This window comes from Triturus cristatus, chromosome 5_2 (assembly GCF_964204655.1).
Source record: "Triturus cristatus chromosome 5_2, aTriCri1.1, whole genome shotgun sequence".
NCBI lineage: Eukaryota > Metazoa > Chordata > Amphibia > Caudata > Salamandridae > Triturus > Triturus cristatus.
In genome coordinates, this window is record NC_140588.1 from 903,051,714 (window position 1) to 903,065,708 (window position 13,995).

Sequence of the window (13,995 nt, forward strand, 5' to 3'; positions counted from 1 at the left end):
TACCTTTACCATAAGTTCCCACTGAAGCGTATACAACGCAGAAATAAAATCAAATTGGGAAAATCCTGGATTTCTTGTCCGTCTTGGATACAACTTTTCTGCGCAAGCCTCACCACCTTTTCCTGGTCCTCCACAGGTGGAAAAAGTAACTAAGCCCCACTTTTCTCCAAGTGCTAGAAAACCTCTTACCGGTAACTCTGAAGGCACTCTGTCCCTCGGGGCAGGATTGAGGGCACCAACTTTACCCAGCCAGGGCTCCTGCATGGGCCAGTCCTCTGGATCAGTTGGGTTCTTTTGGAGTCAGGGCTCCTTCTGCTTTTTGTGTACGTGTAACAGGCAAACAGGTCGTCCGCCTGACTCTTCGATGGCAGTTCCAGCTCCTGGGTGCCAGCAGGGGTCAGGAGTCCCTGAGTCCTCTTCTTCCAGCATGAGTCCGGGGTCAGGAATCTTCTTTTTTCTAGCAGAGCCTTCTTCTGGTGTATTCTTCCCAGGTCCAACAATGTTTTGAAGACTGGCAGTAAAGTGCAAGTCTTATCTTATGCAGTCTTATCTTCCTAAACAACCCATCCCCACCACCTTTTGCAGTACTTCCTCTTCACTTTACTATAAAAGTGCCCAGAAACTTTAAATTCAAGATGTTTGAATCCTCTTTCCCTCCGAAAGAGTTCCACAAAGGCATTTCCCTGTTTAGAATAGCTCTCCTCTGTCAGAATCAGAACTGGGTCTCTCTTCTTCCGGAGGTGGAGCCAAAAGTTCTGGGGGCTGGTCAGCTGGAAGCTGATCTTTTTCCCCAATTTGAGATCAACAAGTCTAAAAAAAGTGTTAAGGCCATCCTTTGTTTTACCAGCTGTCTCGTACACCTCCCAGATATCTCATCACTGCTAAGCAGCTAGTTGTTGATAACATCTCTGCCTCCCTGGGTCCAGATGCCAGATTATTGTCCCCTAGGAGGCAGAACCTTTACCTCCAGCCAGGAATTTCTATTGGCCTCTGGAGGTCTGATAAGTGGCAAAACTTGCTTTAACGCAGTTATGACTCAGGCAGCCCAAAGTCCATTTTTATAAAGTTACTTTTTTACTAATGTTATAAAATACTATTTATCCATCAAATTAAATAATTTAGATTTTTAAAACTAAGAGGAAAAAAACTTGTCCGTGAAAAATCTTGCATACACCCACAGTTGAAAAGGCTTTTAGGCTGTCAGACACTGTGAGGGCACTAACCTCAAATATATGTTGTACCACTTTTAATGTGTATAGGGAACCTTGACCTGTCGGCTTACATGGGTAGACGTTAGGTTGGCCTAATAATATCTAAAATATGTGTTATTACAGAGACAACACACATTTCCCTGCAACGAGTTACTGCAGTGCCTTTAAACTGAAGTCCAACCAGAGCACAGAGATGTTCTCTGGGGCCATATATTGCTGTTATGTTTGGATGGTGTAAATACATACTGCAGTACATACATATAATGTAACGCTGATGCCATTGATGCATTTACAATTTACTATAGCCTTACAGGAAAGTTAAATAGACCAAATGGGTGGAACCGGTTTTACCAATACCATTTTATGGGCAGAGTACACAAACCATCGAACTGAATAGCAACGTGACAGTAAAATTCCTAATATCAGCAAAACAAAATTGTAGTGCAGAAAAAACCAAATATCCCAGGTTAACAATCTGAAAAGGCAGATTCCTCCACTTTGCTACACGCCTGTTAATGTGGAGAAAGCCATACTGTATCTCATTGTCAACACTGCCAGATAGAAACCCCTCTGGGAAATACAATATAACACCAGAGATATTTGAAGGCAGAGTTTTGTACCATCTCAGACTTCCAACATATAATAAAACATGAAATTCACTCTGATTCTACCTCAGTAGAATATGTGTGAATGTGCTAGAATAAACTGTTTGTATAAACAGAATACAGTTGTTCGTAATAAATAAAAAGATGCAATATGGAAACGTGGGGCCACAGTTGCCGAATATAGGCCAGGCCACCAGTTATTCCCCTTTGCTCCAAATCGACAGAAGACATAAGCACTCCTATAAATGCCAGGTAGACCTCTGTTGAATAGCCAACTCTTTGTAAGAAAGCACAGTGAGTGCATCAGTAGTAATACAAGCGGAGTTACAAGCCCTAGGCTCTGGGCACCCTCCAAAGCATTCTCCTGGGTTAAGCTGTACAGTTGTCATGAGCTCAAGGTTTCCCAAGGAAGCAGCAATGGGTCGTAGTCTGGATCCTCTGCAATGGCAGGAAAGAGGTTTGGGGTGGGATTCCTAAAATAGGGTTTCAACTCGTACAGTCTAGAGGAGACGATGGAAGCCATATGACTTCTTTTTACAATGTGTTCCATAGAAATACATTTCCTTATTTCATATTGCATGGGTGCATTTGTGGAGTGAAAACCTATCTAGAGAATTAAAGTACACTGAACGCGAGTGGGAGCGTTGGAGTATGATCCATGATCATTTCGTACAGCCTACACGAAGAGGGAATGCACAGAATCCTAGGCATTCTGCTCTGCCCAACCTTGGGCATTCTGCCTTATCGTTCTGCACCTGCCTCCTACGTAGGAGTCATGCCACAGCAGTTTTGGCAAAAGGATAGAAGAGCAATCAAGTCTCCCCAAATATGGAATGCCTGAAATACACTCAGAAACATCAGGCATATGCCTATATGACTTTTGATAGGTTAATAGAAAAAGGCCCAGTCCTGTCAGCCTGAGGCGGGAAGCCTCATTTCAGACCTCCTGCATTCACACCACAAGCTTCTAACATGCAACTACCTCACTCATTGCATAGCTTTTGAAAGACTTTAATTACTTATGTCATATAATTATGTGTTACTTTCTTATTTCCTCTTCCTGTGTCCTCCATGGTGTAAATATGGTGACCTCATTAATCCCTGTGGTGATAATGGTTGTCATCAAATGTGGCCCTAATGAGATTCATTTACATTACCATAGGAATGAGAATTTAGGCTGGTGCTTAATCAATTAATGATATTATTATTTTAAATGAAGTTATTTTTACCTTTAAAAACACATTTTTCCTATTCAGGTTTTAGATGATCAGAGACCTATGTGTTCAATTCATGTAGAAGATGGGGAGTGCCCTGAAGAAAAACATTGGGACATTGAAAGAAATATACAAACATTTCTATGGATCCAGAATAAACTGGGCGAGGTAAAATAATTAAATCTTTAAATATATCATAGAAAAATGTACTCCGTATATTTCTTCTTTAAACCTTGACCTGTGTGTGTGTGTGTGTGTGTGTGTGCATGCACGCGCGCACATATTTATATGTGTATTTATATGTATATAATCAGAAACGCTGGTCCTCAAGCTGGGACACTCCGGCGTCAGTTCGGGTGAGGAACCTGTATACAAATAGCAACACACTCCGGTCAAGAAACCCAGAGACTTACACTCCAAGGAAAAACCTCAGTCCGGCAATCTTAGACATTAATTTTATTTTATTTTGTACATAGTAGCCACACGAAAATAACACGTTTTGGCGTCCAACACGCCTTGGTCACTTGACCAATGTGTATTGGGCGCCGAAACGAGTTGGGTTTCCTATGGACAATTCAGGCTTAGGTCTGCAATGGTGAACTTGTCAGGTGTAACGATTAATGCTCTGACAGCAGCATGCTCATTGGAGAGAGTGTTTTTGTTAACAGCATTCGAAGAAAGAAGTAATGCTGTATTAATCTCCAGTGCCCATAAAGATGTAGAAACACTACTTTTGAGAATCATTTTGTAAAATATTTGTTGTTTGGAACTAAACTGACTTATGTGACACCACAGCAGTAATCCAAATTCCTTTTTATGACCTATTTCTCTAACCAATTTAGCACTGGGTGGGTTGTATTTTTGAAATTTGTGTGGAAACCTTTTGTGGAATGCTTTTCTCCGTTTGGCTTCATGCGAAATACACCGGTTTTCTTGAAAATGTAGTCTCTAGTGCTGTGCCTTTTGTATGCCATTTATTAGCAATGCTTTTTTTTCTTTTCTGATGTACTACTTGACTATCTTCATCTGGCCTGTTTTGAGTCATGTGTATAGTGTTAGGTTATTTGATGATTACCCTATTGATTGTTGCCATAATATACATTCCATGACCAGTAGCTTTCACATTGTTAACTCTTCAGGTCTACAAACCTGAGGTTCAGGAACATTAGGGTGAGTGGTGACAAGACTAAACAAGATAGAGAGGTGCCCCTAGTTTCATTTCTAATTGGCATCTTGTGGAATTAGCTTTGGTGCACTCCTCTACTTCTGTGGATCTTTCAGGTTTTTTTAAATGCATACAAGTTATACACTTTGCATGCCTGTGACCCCATTATATGTCATTTTGATGCCCAATCCCCCATCAATTACTTCCACTTTGCAGCCAAAGCTTATCTTATAAAAGGCGACATACAAGAATCACAGTATGATGCCATCTGAGTCCTATATTGACATTGATGTTTAAACCTTGCATGGCACTTCTGCAGTGGGTGCCAAAGGACATTTCAATGCCATTGCAACCCTTGAGACAAGATTATAGTAAATACCCACAGTTCCTTCAACACCAAGGTGGGCACTTAATTTAAGAGCTTAAGCTTCGGTTGAGGAATACATGGCCAGAGGATTCTCATCAAGATATGCATATTTGGGTCAGAGAGTGCTGAATTGTACAGCTTTTACAGAGAGATCACTTATTCTCAACTGAGGATATATATATCTGAGAGGGCAGGAAGCATTTTTATGATATCCACATTTTAACTGACGATTGCTTTGCACTGCATTTGAACAATTTCACGGTGTCTCATTCTTTGCAGGCAGGATACATTGGTTTGATAATATTTTTGGGGCTAATTTAAAGACAAAGGAGTATAATATGCCCCTTTAGAGAAAATCTAAGGACCACATCTTACTTTTCAAACTTGATTCATCATGGCCTTTCACATTCAGGTGCTTGATGCATTATGTTCGAGGCATATGAGCTGCAGATTATACACTGTGCATAGATCGCCATCTGGTGTTGGGCCCGGATGTTTGCAGTTTGTTTTTCCTCTTGGGAAGTCTTTGGAAGTCACGAGTTCGGTGACTCCTCCCTTGGTTCGTATTGCGCATGGGCTTCGGCTCCATCCTCAGATTGTTTTTTTCCGCCATCGGGCTCGGATGTAATACTTCGCACTCCGGTTCTGAACTTTCCAGTTCAACGGTCGACGCAAAAATCCTCGCTCATCGAGCTCCTTCAGATAATCAATCATCTTACTCACCTTCTCTTCTGCACTTCTTCGATTCCGGTCGTCGACGGCGGCCTTCGGGCCTATTCCGGCTCCGGTCTCGGCTGATGGAAAGAACTCCCTTCAAGAAGTGCCCTCGATGTGGGTCCAAATTCCCCCACACCGATCTTCATGAGGTGTGCAACCTCTGCCTCTCCCCTGAACACGAGGCCCGAGACTGTCCCGCCTGCAAGTCTTTTCGCTCTAAAAAGACTATTCGAGATCGACAGGCTAGACGCAACATGGCGCACTCCTCGACCTCCGCTCCAGTCGACATCTTCGGGGACGACGTCGAAGCTCCAGGACAGCAGAACATCGAAGAGTAGGACGACGACCTCGTCAGTGCTTCCGAGGCCGACGACTCAGATGTGGAGGACATCACCCCGGCGCAGAGGGTCGTGAGTACAATACCCCCTCCGACACCCACGCCGATACCCAAAAAGGCTTCGGTCACACCTTCGCCTTCGGGCCTAGGCAAGACCAAGGATACTGCTTCTCACACCCCACCTTTGGGTCCGGTAAAGAAGCCTATTAAGCCTTCCGGCAGCTCGGGCTCGAGCCAGCCTACCATCGGTACCGAAAAACACCCTTCGGCACCGAAGAAAAGATCGGCCTCCATCTCCACACCGAACCCAGTACCAAAGCCTTCGGTGTCGAAACCTGCCCTGCCGACCAAACATCACAAGGCCCTCGGCACCGACACTCCCGTGCCGAAGCCTTCTTCGGCGCCGACCAAAAAATCGGAGGTCCCAAAGAAGCACGGCTTCGACAAGCCTAAAAAGCCGTCGGCCCCGAAAACTTCGGCGCTGACCGAACAACCAGTGTCGCAAGAACTTTTCACACCGGATCCTCTCCAAAAGACACTCACCAAGGATCCAAAAACTGGACATTTGACATTGTCTACAAAAAAGAGACACTTGGACAAACCAGCTCCACCTCCACCTCCAAAGAGGAAAGACACTGCTACCTCCCCTTTCAGAGTGCCTTCCGCTCCTCCACCTCCTCCACCCTCCCCACCTCTACCCTCTCCACCCCTGCCTCATCGTTCCCCAACCTTGTCTCCTGTCCCAGACGACTTAGGAGACCCATATGATGATCCAGCAGATGTGCCACAGGATCCCACCCCTACTGGATCTCCAGACCCATGGGACGACTATAATAATCCAGACATCCCAGATGTCCCACAGGATGACCTTTACCCATCTAGGCCATCCCCACCTGAAGATTCCTTAGGTTTTCACCACCTATTACAAAGGGCGGCACACTACCACGGGGTGGAGTTACATACTGACCCAGTGGAGGAAGATTTTCTCCTAGACACCTTTGACGACTCACATAGGTCTACTGCCATCCTACCTATGTTAAAGGGAGTGATTAAACATGCACCGGAGGTCTTTAAAGACCCAGTCAGGGCCAGGGTCCTAAACCCCCGTATAGAGAAAAAATACAAAGCCGCCCCCACAGACCCTTCATACATTAAAGGCCCTGCACCATTGGATTCCCTAGTGGTATCTACGGCTAGGAAGCGCTCAAATTCTCAGGCGTCAGGCGAAGCACCACCACCTGACAAAGAGTCCAAGCTCCTAGACGCGTCAGGGAAGCGCACTGCGTCACAAGCCGCCAACATATGGCGTATCGCCAACACGCAAGCGCTATTGGCCAGATACGACAGGGCGCATTATGATGAGTTAGAGGCCATCATGCACCATCTCCCTGAAAAATACAAGAACAGGGCTAATGAATTGATCCAGGAGGGGAAAATAATAACTAATACTTCTATTCGCTGTGCCCTAGATGCAGCAGATACAGCCTCCAGGGCCATAAACACCAGTGTCCTTCTCCGTCGCCATGCCTGGCTCAGAGTTTCAGGTTTTAAACCTGAGGTACAAGCCTCTATACTGAACCACCCATTGGACCAAGATCATCTATTTGGCCCAAAAGTTGACGAAGCCCTCGAAAAGATGAAAAAAGATACTGACACGGCGAAATCCATGGGAGCCCTACAGTCACACACTCCTAGGCGCTCCTTTCGCCGCTCTTCCTTTGGAGGCAAGGGCAGAGGCTACTCCTCGGATAGTGCATCCACGTCCTACAAATCCCCTCCTCAATCTACCTTCACAAAGGGTTATCAAAGAGGTGGATACAGAGGCAATAATAATAAGGGCAGAGGCAAACCAAATACCGCCCGCTCTGCCACACCTACTACCCAATGACTTTCCCCCGCTCCCTCCAGACCATTCCACTCCGGTCGGGGGCAGAATACAACATTTCCTTCACGTCTGGGAGACAATAACCTCAGACAGATGGGTGACACAAATGATTCAGTCAGGGTATTGCCTAGAATTGACATCTACCCCCCAAACATTCCACCCAGGCACCGCCCTATGTCTCAAGAACATACTACGCTACTAAAACAAGTGGTGATCTCCCTCCTGCAAAAAGGAGCCATAGAGCAGGTCCCCATAAATCAACAAAACTTAGGGGTCTACTCCCTGTACTTTTTGATTCCAAAGACAGACGAGACTCTACGACCTATCCTAGATCTCAGACCTCACACACAAAACAATACCTCGGTGCCACCATAGACACCTCAAAAGCCATAGCCTATCCCAATCCTGCCAGGATTGCAAAAATACAGGCTCTGCGTCAAAAATTCATATGTCAACACTCTCTCCCAGCAAGAGTGTTTATGCAACTGATAGGGATGATGGCCTCTTGCATCTTCATAGTGCCCCATGCAAGACTCCAGATGCGTCCACTCCAAGAGTGCTTAGCGTGCCAGTGGAACCAGGCCCAGGGACAACTGACAGATCTGGTGTTGGTAGACAGTCGCACCCATCGCTCTCTGCAGTGGTGGAACACCACAAACCTTTCCAGAGGTCGACCGTTCCTGGACCCGGTCCCACAAATAATCCTAACAGACGCATCGCTCTCCGGCTGGGGAGCTCATCTGTTACATCTCACAGCACAGGGCACATGGACACAGCAACAGAAGGTACTCCACATCAACCATCTGGAGTTACTGGCAATCTTCCTCGCCCTAAAATCCTTCCACACGCAGATTTCAGGCAAGGCAGTCCTCATTCGCACAGACAACATGACTGCCATGTACTACATTAAAAAACAGGGGGGCACACACTCTCCACAGCTCGCTCGGTTAGCACAGAGCATATGGAGATGGGCAATTCCACAAAAGATCTTTCTCCTGGCCCAACACGTCCCAGGAGTCCAAAACACCGTGGCAGATCTGCTCAGCAGACAGACGCAGCAGATCCACGAGTGGGAACTTCACCCACGGGTTCTTCCAGAAGTGGGGGCATCCACACATAGACCTATTCGCCACCCACGAAAACTAAAAATGCCCAAGCTTCGCCGCCAGATATCCACACCCATTGTCCAAAGGCAATGCGATATGGATGAACTGGTCAAACAAATTTGCATACGCTTTTCCACCTCTCCCACTAATTCCATTAGTGGTACGAAAGCTTCAACAGCATTCCCTAACACTGATCCTAGTAGCTCCAACATGGGCCAGACAACCGTGGTACACCACACTGCTGGAACTCTCGGTAGCACCACACCAAAAGCTACACCTCTCACCATGCCTCCTAACCCAGAACCATGGAGAGATCAGGTACCCGGACCCAGCTCAGCTTAACCTTGCGATCTGGCCCCTGAGGTCCTAGAATTCGGATACCTTAACCTTCCTCCTGATTGCATGAATATTATCAGGGAAGCTAGACGCCCTACTACTAGGGCATGCTATGCTGCAAAGTGGAAAAGATTTGTTGTTTACTGCCACAACAACACAATCAATCCTTTAAATGTATCCATACAGCACATTATATGTTACTTACTCCATCTACAAAGGTGTAACCTAGCATATACTTCAATTCAGTTACACCTCGCTGCAATAGCTGCTTATTTACAGAACAAGCAGCACCTATCACTTTTCAGAGTGCCTGCCATCAAGGCCTAGGCCTCAAAAGAGTAATCCCACCCAGAGTACCACCCTCACCTGTCTGGAACTTGAATATAGTTCTCACACGGTTAATGGGACCCCCTTTCGAACCATTACATAAATGTGAGCTCCAATTTCTCACATGGAAAACAGCTTTCCTAGTGGCCATCACTTCCCTCAGAAGGGTTAGTGAAATACAAGCACTCACTATACAGGAACCTTTTCTCCAAATGCATCAGAACAAGGTTGTACTCCACACCAACCCAAAATTTCTACCCAAAGTCATTTCTCCATTCCATCTAAACCAGTCGGTAGAATTACCAGTCTTTTTCTCACAACCTCAAACCGTTGCGGAAAGGGCTTTACACACACTGGATGTTAAAAGGGCTTTACTTTACTACATCCAAAGGACACAACCTTTCAGGAAAACCAAACAGCTATTTGTCTCCTACTCTCCATCACATAAAGGCAACCCTATTTCTAAATCAGGGATAGCTAGGTGGATTGTAAAATGCATACAGATTTGCTACCACAAAGCAAAACGAACGCTATCTGTTCCCCCCTAAATCCCACTCTACAAGGAAGATAGGGGCTTCTATGGCTTTTCTAGGAAACATACCACTAGATGACATCTGCAAAGCAGCCACACCGCACACTTTCACAAAACATTACTGTGTAGATGTGCAAACCAAGCAACAAGCTAGTGTGGGCCAGGCTGTACTAAAAACACTGTTCCAAACAACTGCAACGGATGCCGGTGGTCGCCGCTAGGGTTGGGTACTGCTATATAATCTATGCACAGTGTATAATCTGCAGCTCATATGCCTCGAACGGAATATGCTACTTACCAGTATGCATCTGTTCTTGGCATGTAGAGCTGCAGATCTATACACGCCCACCCGCCTCCCCGGCTACCTGTATCCGTTCCAGTTTATCTTATTTAGATACAACACACATGGGTTTCTTTACTGTTACTACTACGCTCCATCTTTCCCTGCTGGCGAAAAACAATCTGAGGATGGAGCCGAAGCCCATGCGCAATACGAACCAAGGGAGGAGTCGCCGAACTCGTGACTTCCAAAGACTTCCCAAGAGGAAAAACAAACTGCAAACATCCGGGCCCAACACCAGATGGCGATCTATGCACAGTGTATAGATCTGCAGCTCTACATGCCAAGAACAGATGCATACTGGTAAGTAGCATATTCCTTTTCCCACATACGACCATTCCTAGGACCCCAGTCTCACTCCAAGCCTTGATCTCATGCCTAGCGCACCAGCAATTGAACTCCCATCCTTTGTCACGTGATATTCACTGGTGGCCATCTTGAGAGGAGCAGTTTTGTGCTCTAGCTATTTACAATGTGTTGGGCGGCTGATGCTATTTAGCGCCAGGCACCACTTAATTCCCCAGAATTGACCTTCTTTTATTGTACCTTCATTCTGCTATTGGTGTGTCATGTGATTTTCCTCGCTCTAGGGCCTATCCTTATGAAGCAGTACTGTGTCTCCTTAGATTGGGCTTACTTGCATTCTATGACTTTTCTCTGGAGCTCTCAACTGTTTGAGAACTCATTCAGTCAAGCCAAGTGCACCAGCACCTCATTCTCTTGTCCCTGTGGAAATCTTGGTATGAGCACTGGTCAATGCTCTAGTTGACGTGTAGAGCAGTTGCCCATTTAGAGGCAGGTGCTGCAGGTCTGTGCAACAGGTTTGTGGAATGCATGGCAATGGCAAGCCTGTCTGCACTTTGTTTCAGCAACTCTACCCTTCTCCCACTTAGCTACTCCCTAACGGAACTGTACAACTTGGCCGAGGCTCAAACTAACTGAATGCTGACATCAGAAGGCCAATTGCTACACTGCATATTCTTTTATTATTTACTTGTTTTATATTCTTTTATAGTACAGTTACCTGTCATCATTGGTGTACATTAGATTATGACAACAGTTCAGAGGACATATTCATAACATGCAATATAATATTGGAACAGAGCCCTCATTCTCCTGCCCTGTATTCACAGGTGAGTGTCCTACTCCAAAACACACTTATTTAAGAACAGACAGCGTAATATGCACTCACTCTCTAAACACCATTAACAGATATTCTAAATAATATTTTACTATTACTGTGATCTTTTTTTTGTTTTTTGTTACTGAAACCTGACTGGGGATACATCCAGTCCAGATGTAGAGTTTGCTATCCCACTGAATGAGTGTCCCACAGTAAGAAAATTTGGGTGGAGGAGGGCCTATTATGTCTAGAAAACATTTGTATTGGATAGGTATGATCACCATCTCATTAATTGTCAAGGGATTGGTACCAATCAAGATAGTATTGTTCCTTAACCTCTTCAGTGCCCATGACGAGATAGTCTCGTCATGGAGCACAGTCGCGCTGTGCCCATGACGAGACTATCTCGTCATGAACCCCACCCACTAATAAAACGCCCGGCACAGGAGGGGGAAAGGGCGTGGCACAGAAGGGGTTAAGGATAGACTTAAAAGGCTATTTAACAGCAGTGCACCAGATGTTGCCCATTTTAATCCAGATAGACACACTTATGAGACTATAGATACCTTGTTCCAATTAAACGATGAGCTTATACTATCAGTGGACAGTTATTACGCAGAGTCACATTTCTTCTAGATATATCTTATTAGGCAGATATTCTTCGCCTTTCTTCAGGAAGGTATGTAAAGACACTTAAGAGAGAGAGAGACAAATAATGCAGCCTAAGTACATAGGCTACACTGGCCAAAGTCTTCATCCTGAAGTGACAAAGGTGCCAGTACACTATATTTGAGAGGAATTTGAACTGTTTTACACACAGAATGACTCTCCTTCACATAACCCTATTTCATGATAGAGATGAATAAGAGCAGGACAAAGTAGCTCCTGAGGCTGCCATTATATGGCTAAAAAATAGAGGCTGTGCCTTTAAGAATCCCAATATGCACAGCTGGTGGTAGTGAATACAGTTTTTTCCTGTTCCTGCTGACAGGACCCTGGAACATTGAGCTTGGACAATGTTTGGTTTTTTTCTTCTGAATTTTACCTACAACTGATTCACTCGACATCTATGGTTTTTCTCTGCCTTTTTCTGTCTTCTTCTGACAGTAATGATTGGATTTTCACTTAAAAAATGCCATCTCTCTTTGATAAGTGACGAAACTGTGGTAGGAAAAAGGCCAAGACTGATCTTCACAGAGTTTGTATACTGCGTCTACCTGAAAGTCATGTTCCTGACTCTTGCCAGAGATGTAAAACATTCTCCAGGTGTACTGTTTATGACAGAGAGAAGATTCACCTTCAGGGAGAAGAAGAGTGACAAAAGCAAAGGGAAGGTGGGACCTCAGGGCTTTGTCTTTAGCCTCTGGTGGACTTTCCAGTAAGAAGAAAACCATGGCTGGTCCCGGCCGACGTCAAGGACAGTGACGTCGAGAGGAGGTACGGCACCCACCTGTTTGCCGTGAGCCCAAGGATTGACGAAAGCAAAACACAGCCAATATACGTATAGGTAGCGGGGACAGATATCGACACATGAACCCGGGTTGACTTTGAGAAGCCCGGTACAATCAACATCACCATGCAGGGCGCCGTTGTGATCGTTATCGGAGCCGACACACCACAGTTGATCGACATTGACAAACCATCGTCAATCGGTGTCGTGGCTCAACTGTTGATCGATGTCGGGACAGGATCCTACATCAAGGCGTCACAGTCGACTAGCAGATCGCCATTGAGGGGGCGAGAAAGATCATCCTCCAACACTCTTTCAGTGTCCTTGAAGCTTGAGGAAGAGCGCAAAAAGAGGATGCATATCTATACATTACCTGATTCAGAGTAACAGGTGGATTAGCAGACAGACGTTTCGGATGCTGTCATTACACCAAAGTTACCCTCAGTTGCATCAAGGGGACTGGCTCTGCAGACATCAACCTTCAAGACGCATACTTTCACATCCCAGTTGCCAGAAAGCATCGCAAGTTCTTGAGGTTCGTAGTGGGGCACAACCAATATTAGTACTGAGTGCTTCCATTTGATCTAAAGTCAGCACCCAGAACTTTCCTCAAATGGATGGCAGTAGTTACTGCCCATCTCCGGAAACACAAAGGTGCCGATTCCGATCCTGGAAAAACCGGGTACGAACCGTCGGTCGGAGTGTTTTCTCCGTCCGACTCGTACCCGGGAAAAAAACATTACAAACATGCAAGTACGATTCGCACGGAAACACCATTTCCGTACGAACCGTAAAAAACACCGACCGACAAAAATATCCATACAAATGTGAACCGGGAAAGCGCCGACGTGACGTCGGGACGCATTCAGGCAGCGTTTCACGAACCAGGAAGTACGATCCACACCCACAGCAGTCCGGACGGCAATATTTTTACGGCACCCAAAAAGTGCCGGGAAAGCGAAGTACGCCGTGAAACGACCAGATTAGGGGGCCTGGTACGCACCGTACCCCCCCCCCCAGCCCCCGTGAGTACGCGCCGAACCCCCCAGCCCCCGTGAGTATGCGCCGAACCCCCCCCAGCCCCCGTGAGTACGCGCCGAACCCCCCCAGCCCCCATGAGTACATGCCGAACCCCTCCAGCCCCCGTGAGTATGTGCCGAACCCCCCCACCCCCCGTGAGTACGCACCGAACCCCCCCCCAGCCCCCGTGAGTACACACCGTACCCCCACCCGTGTATGTACACCAGTGTCCGTACGCACCGTACCCCCACCCATGTATG

General features: G+C 46.0%; 1 protein-coding gene across 1 annotated transcript in view; it reads left to right on the forward strand.

The window, feature by feature from the left end:
* The window catches only part of LOC146829392 (uncharacterized), a 434,028-nt gene that overhangs the window by 169,450 nt on the left and 250,583 nt on the right, over nt 1-13,995 (forward strand). The window contains exon 10 of the mRNA XM_085608055.1: nt 3,073-3,198. Coding sequence (XP_085464181.1) covers nt 3,073-3,198 — 126 coding nt within the window. The remainder of the gene's footprint in view (nt 1-3,072; nt 3,199-13,995) is intronic.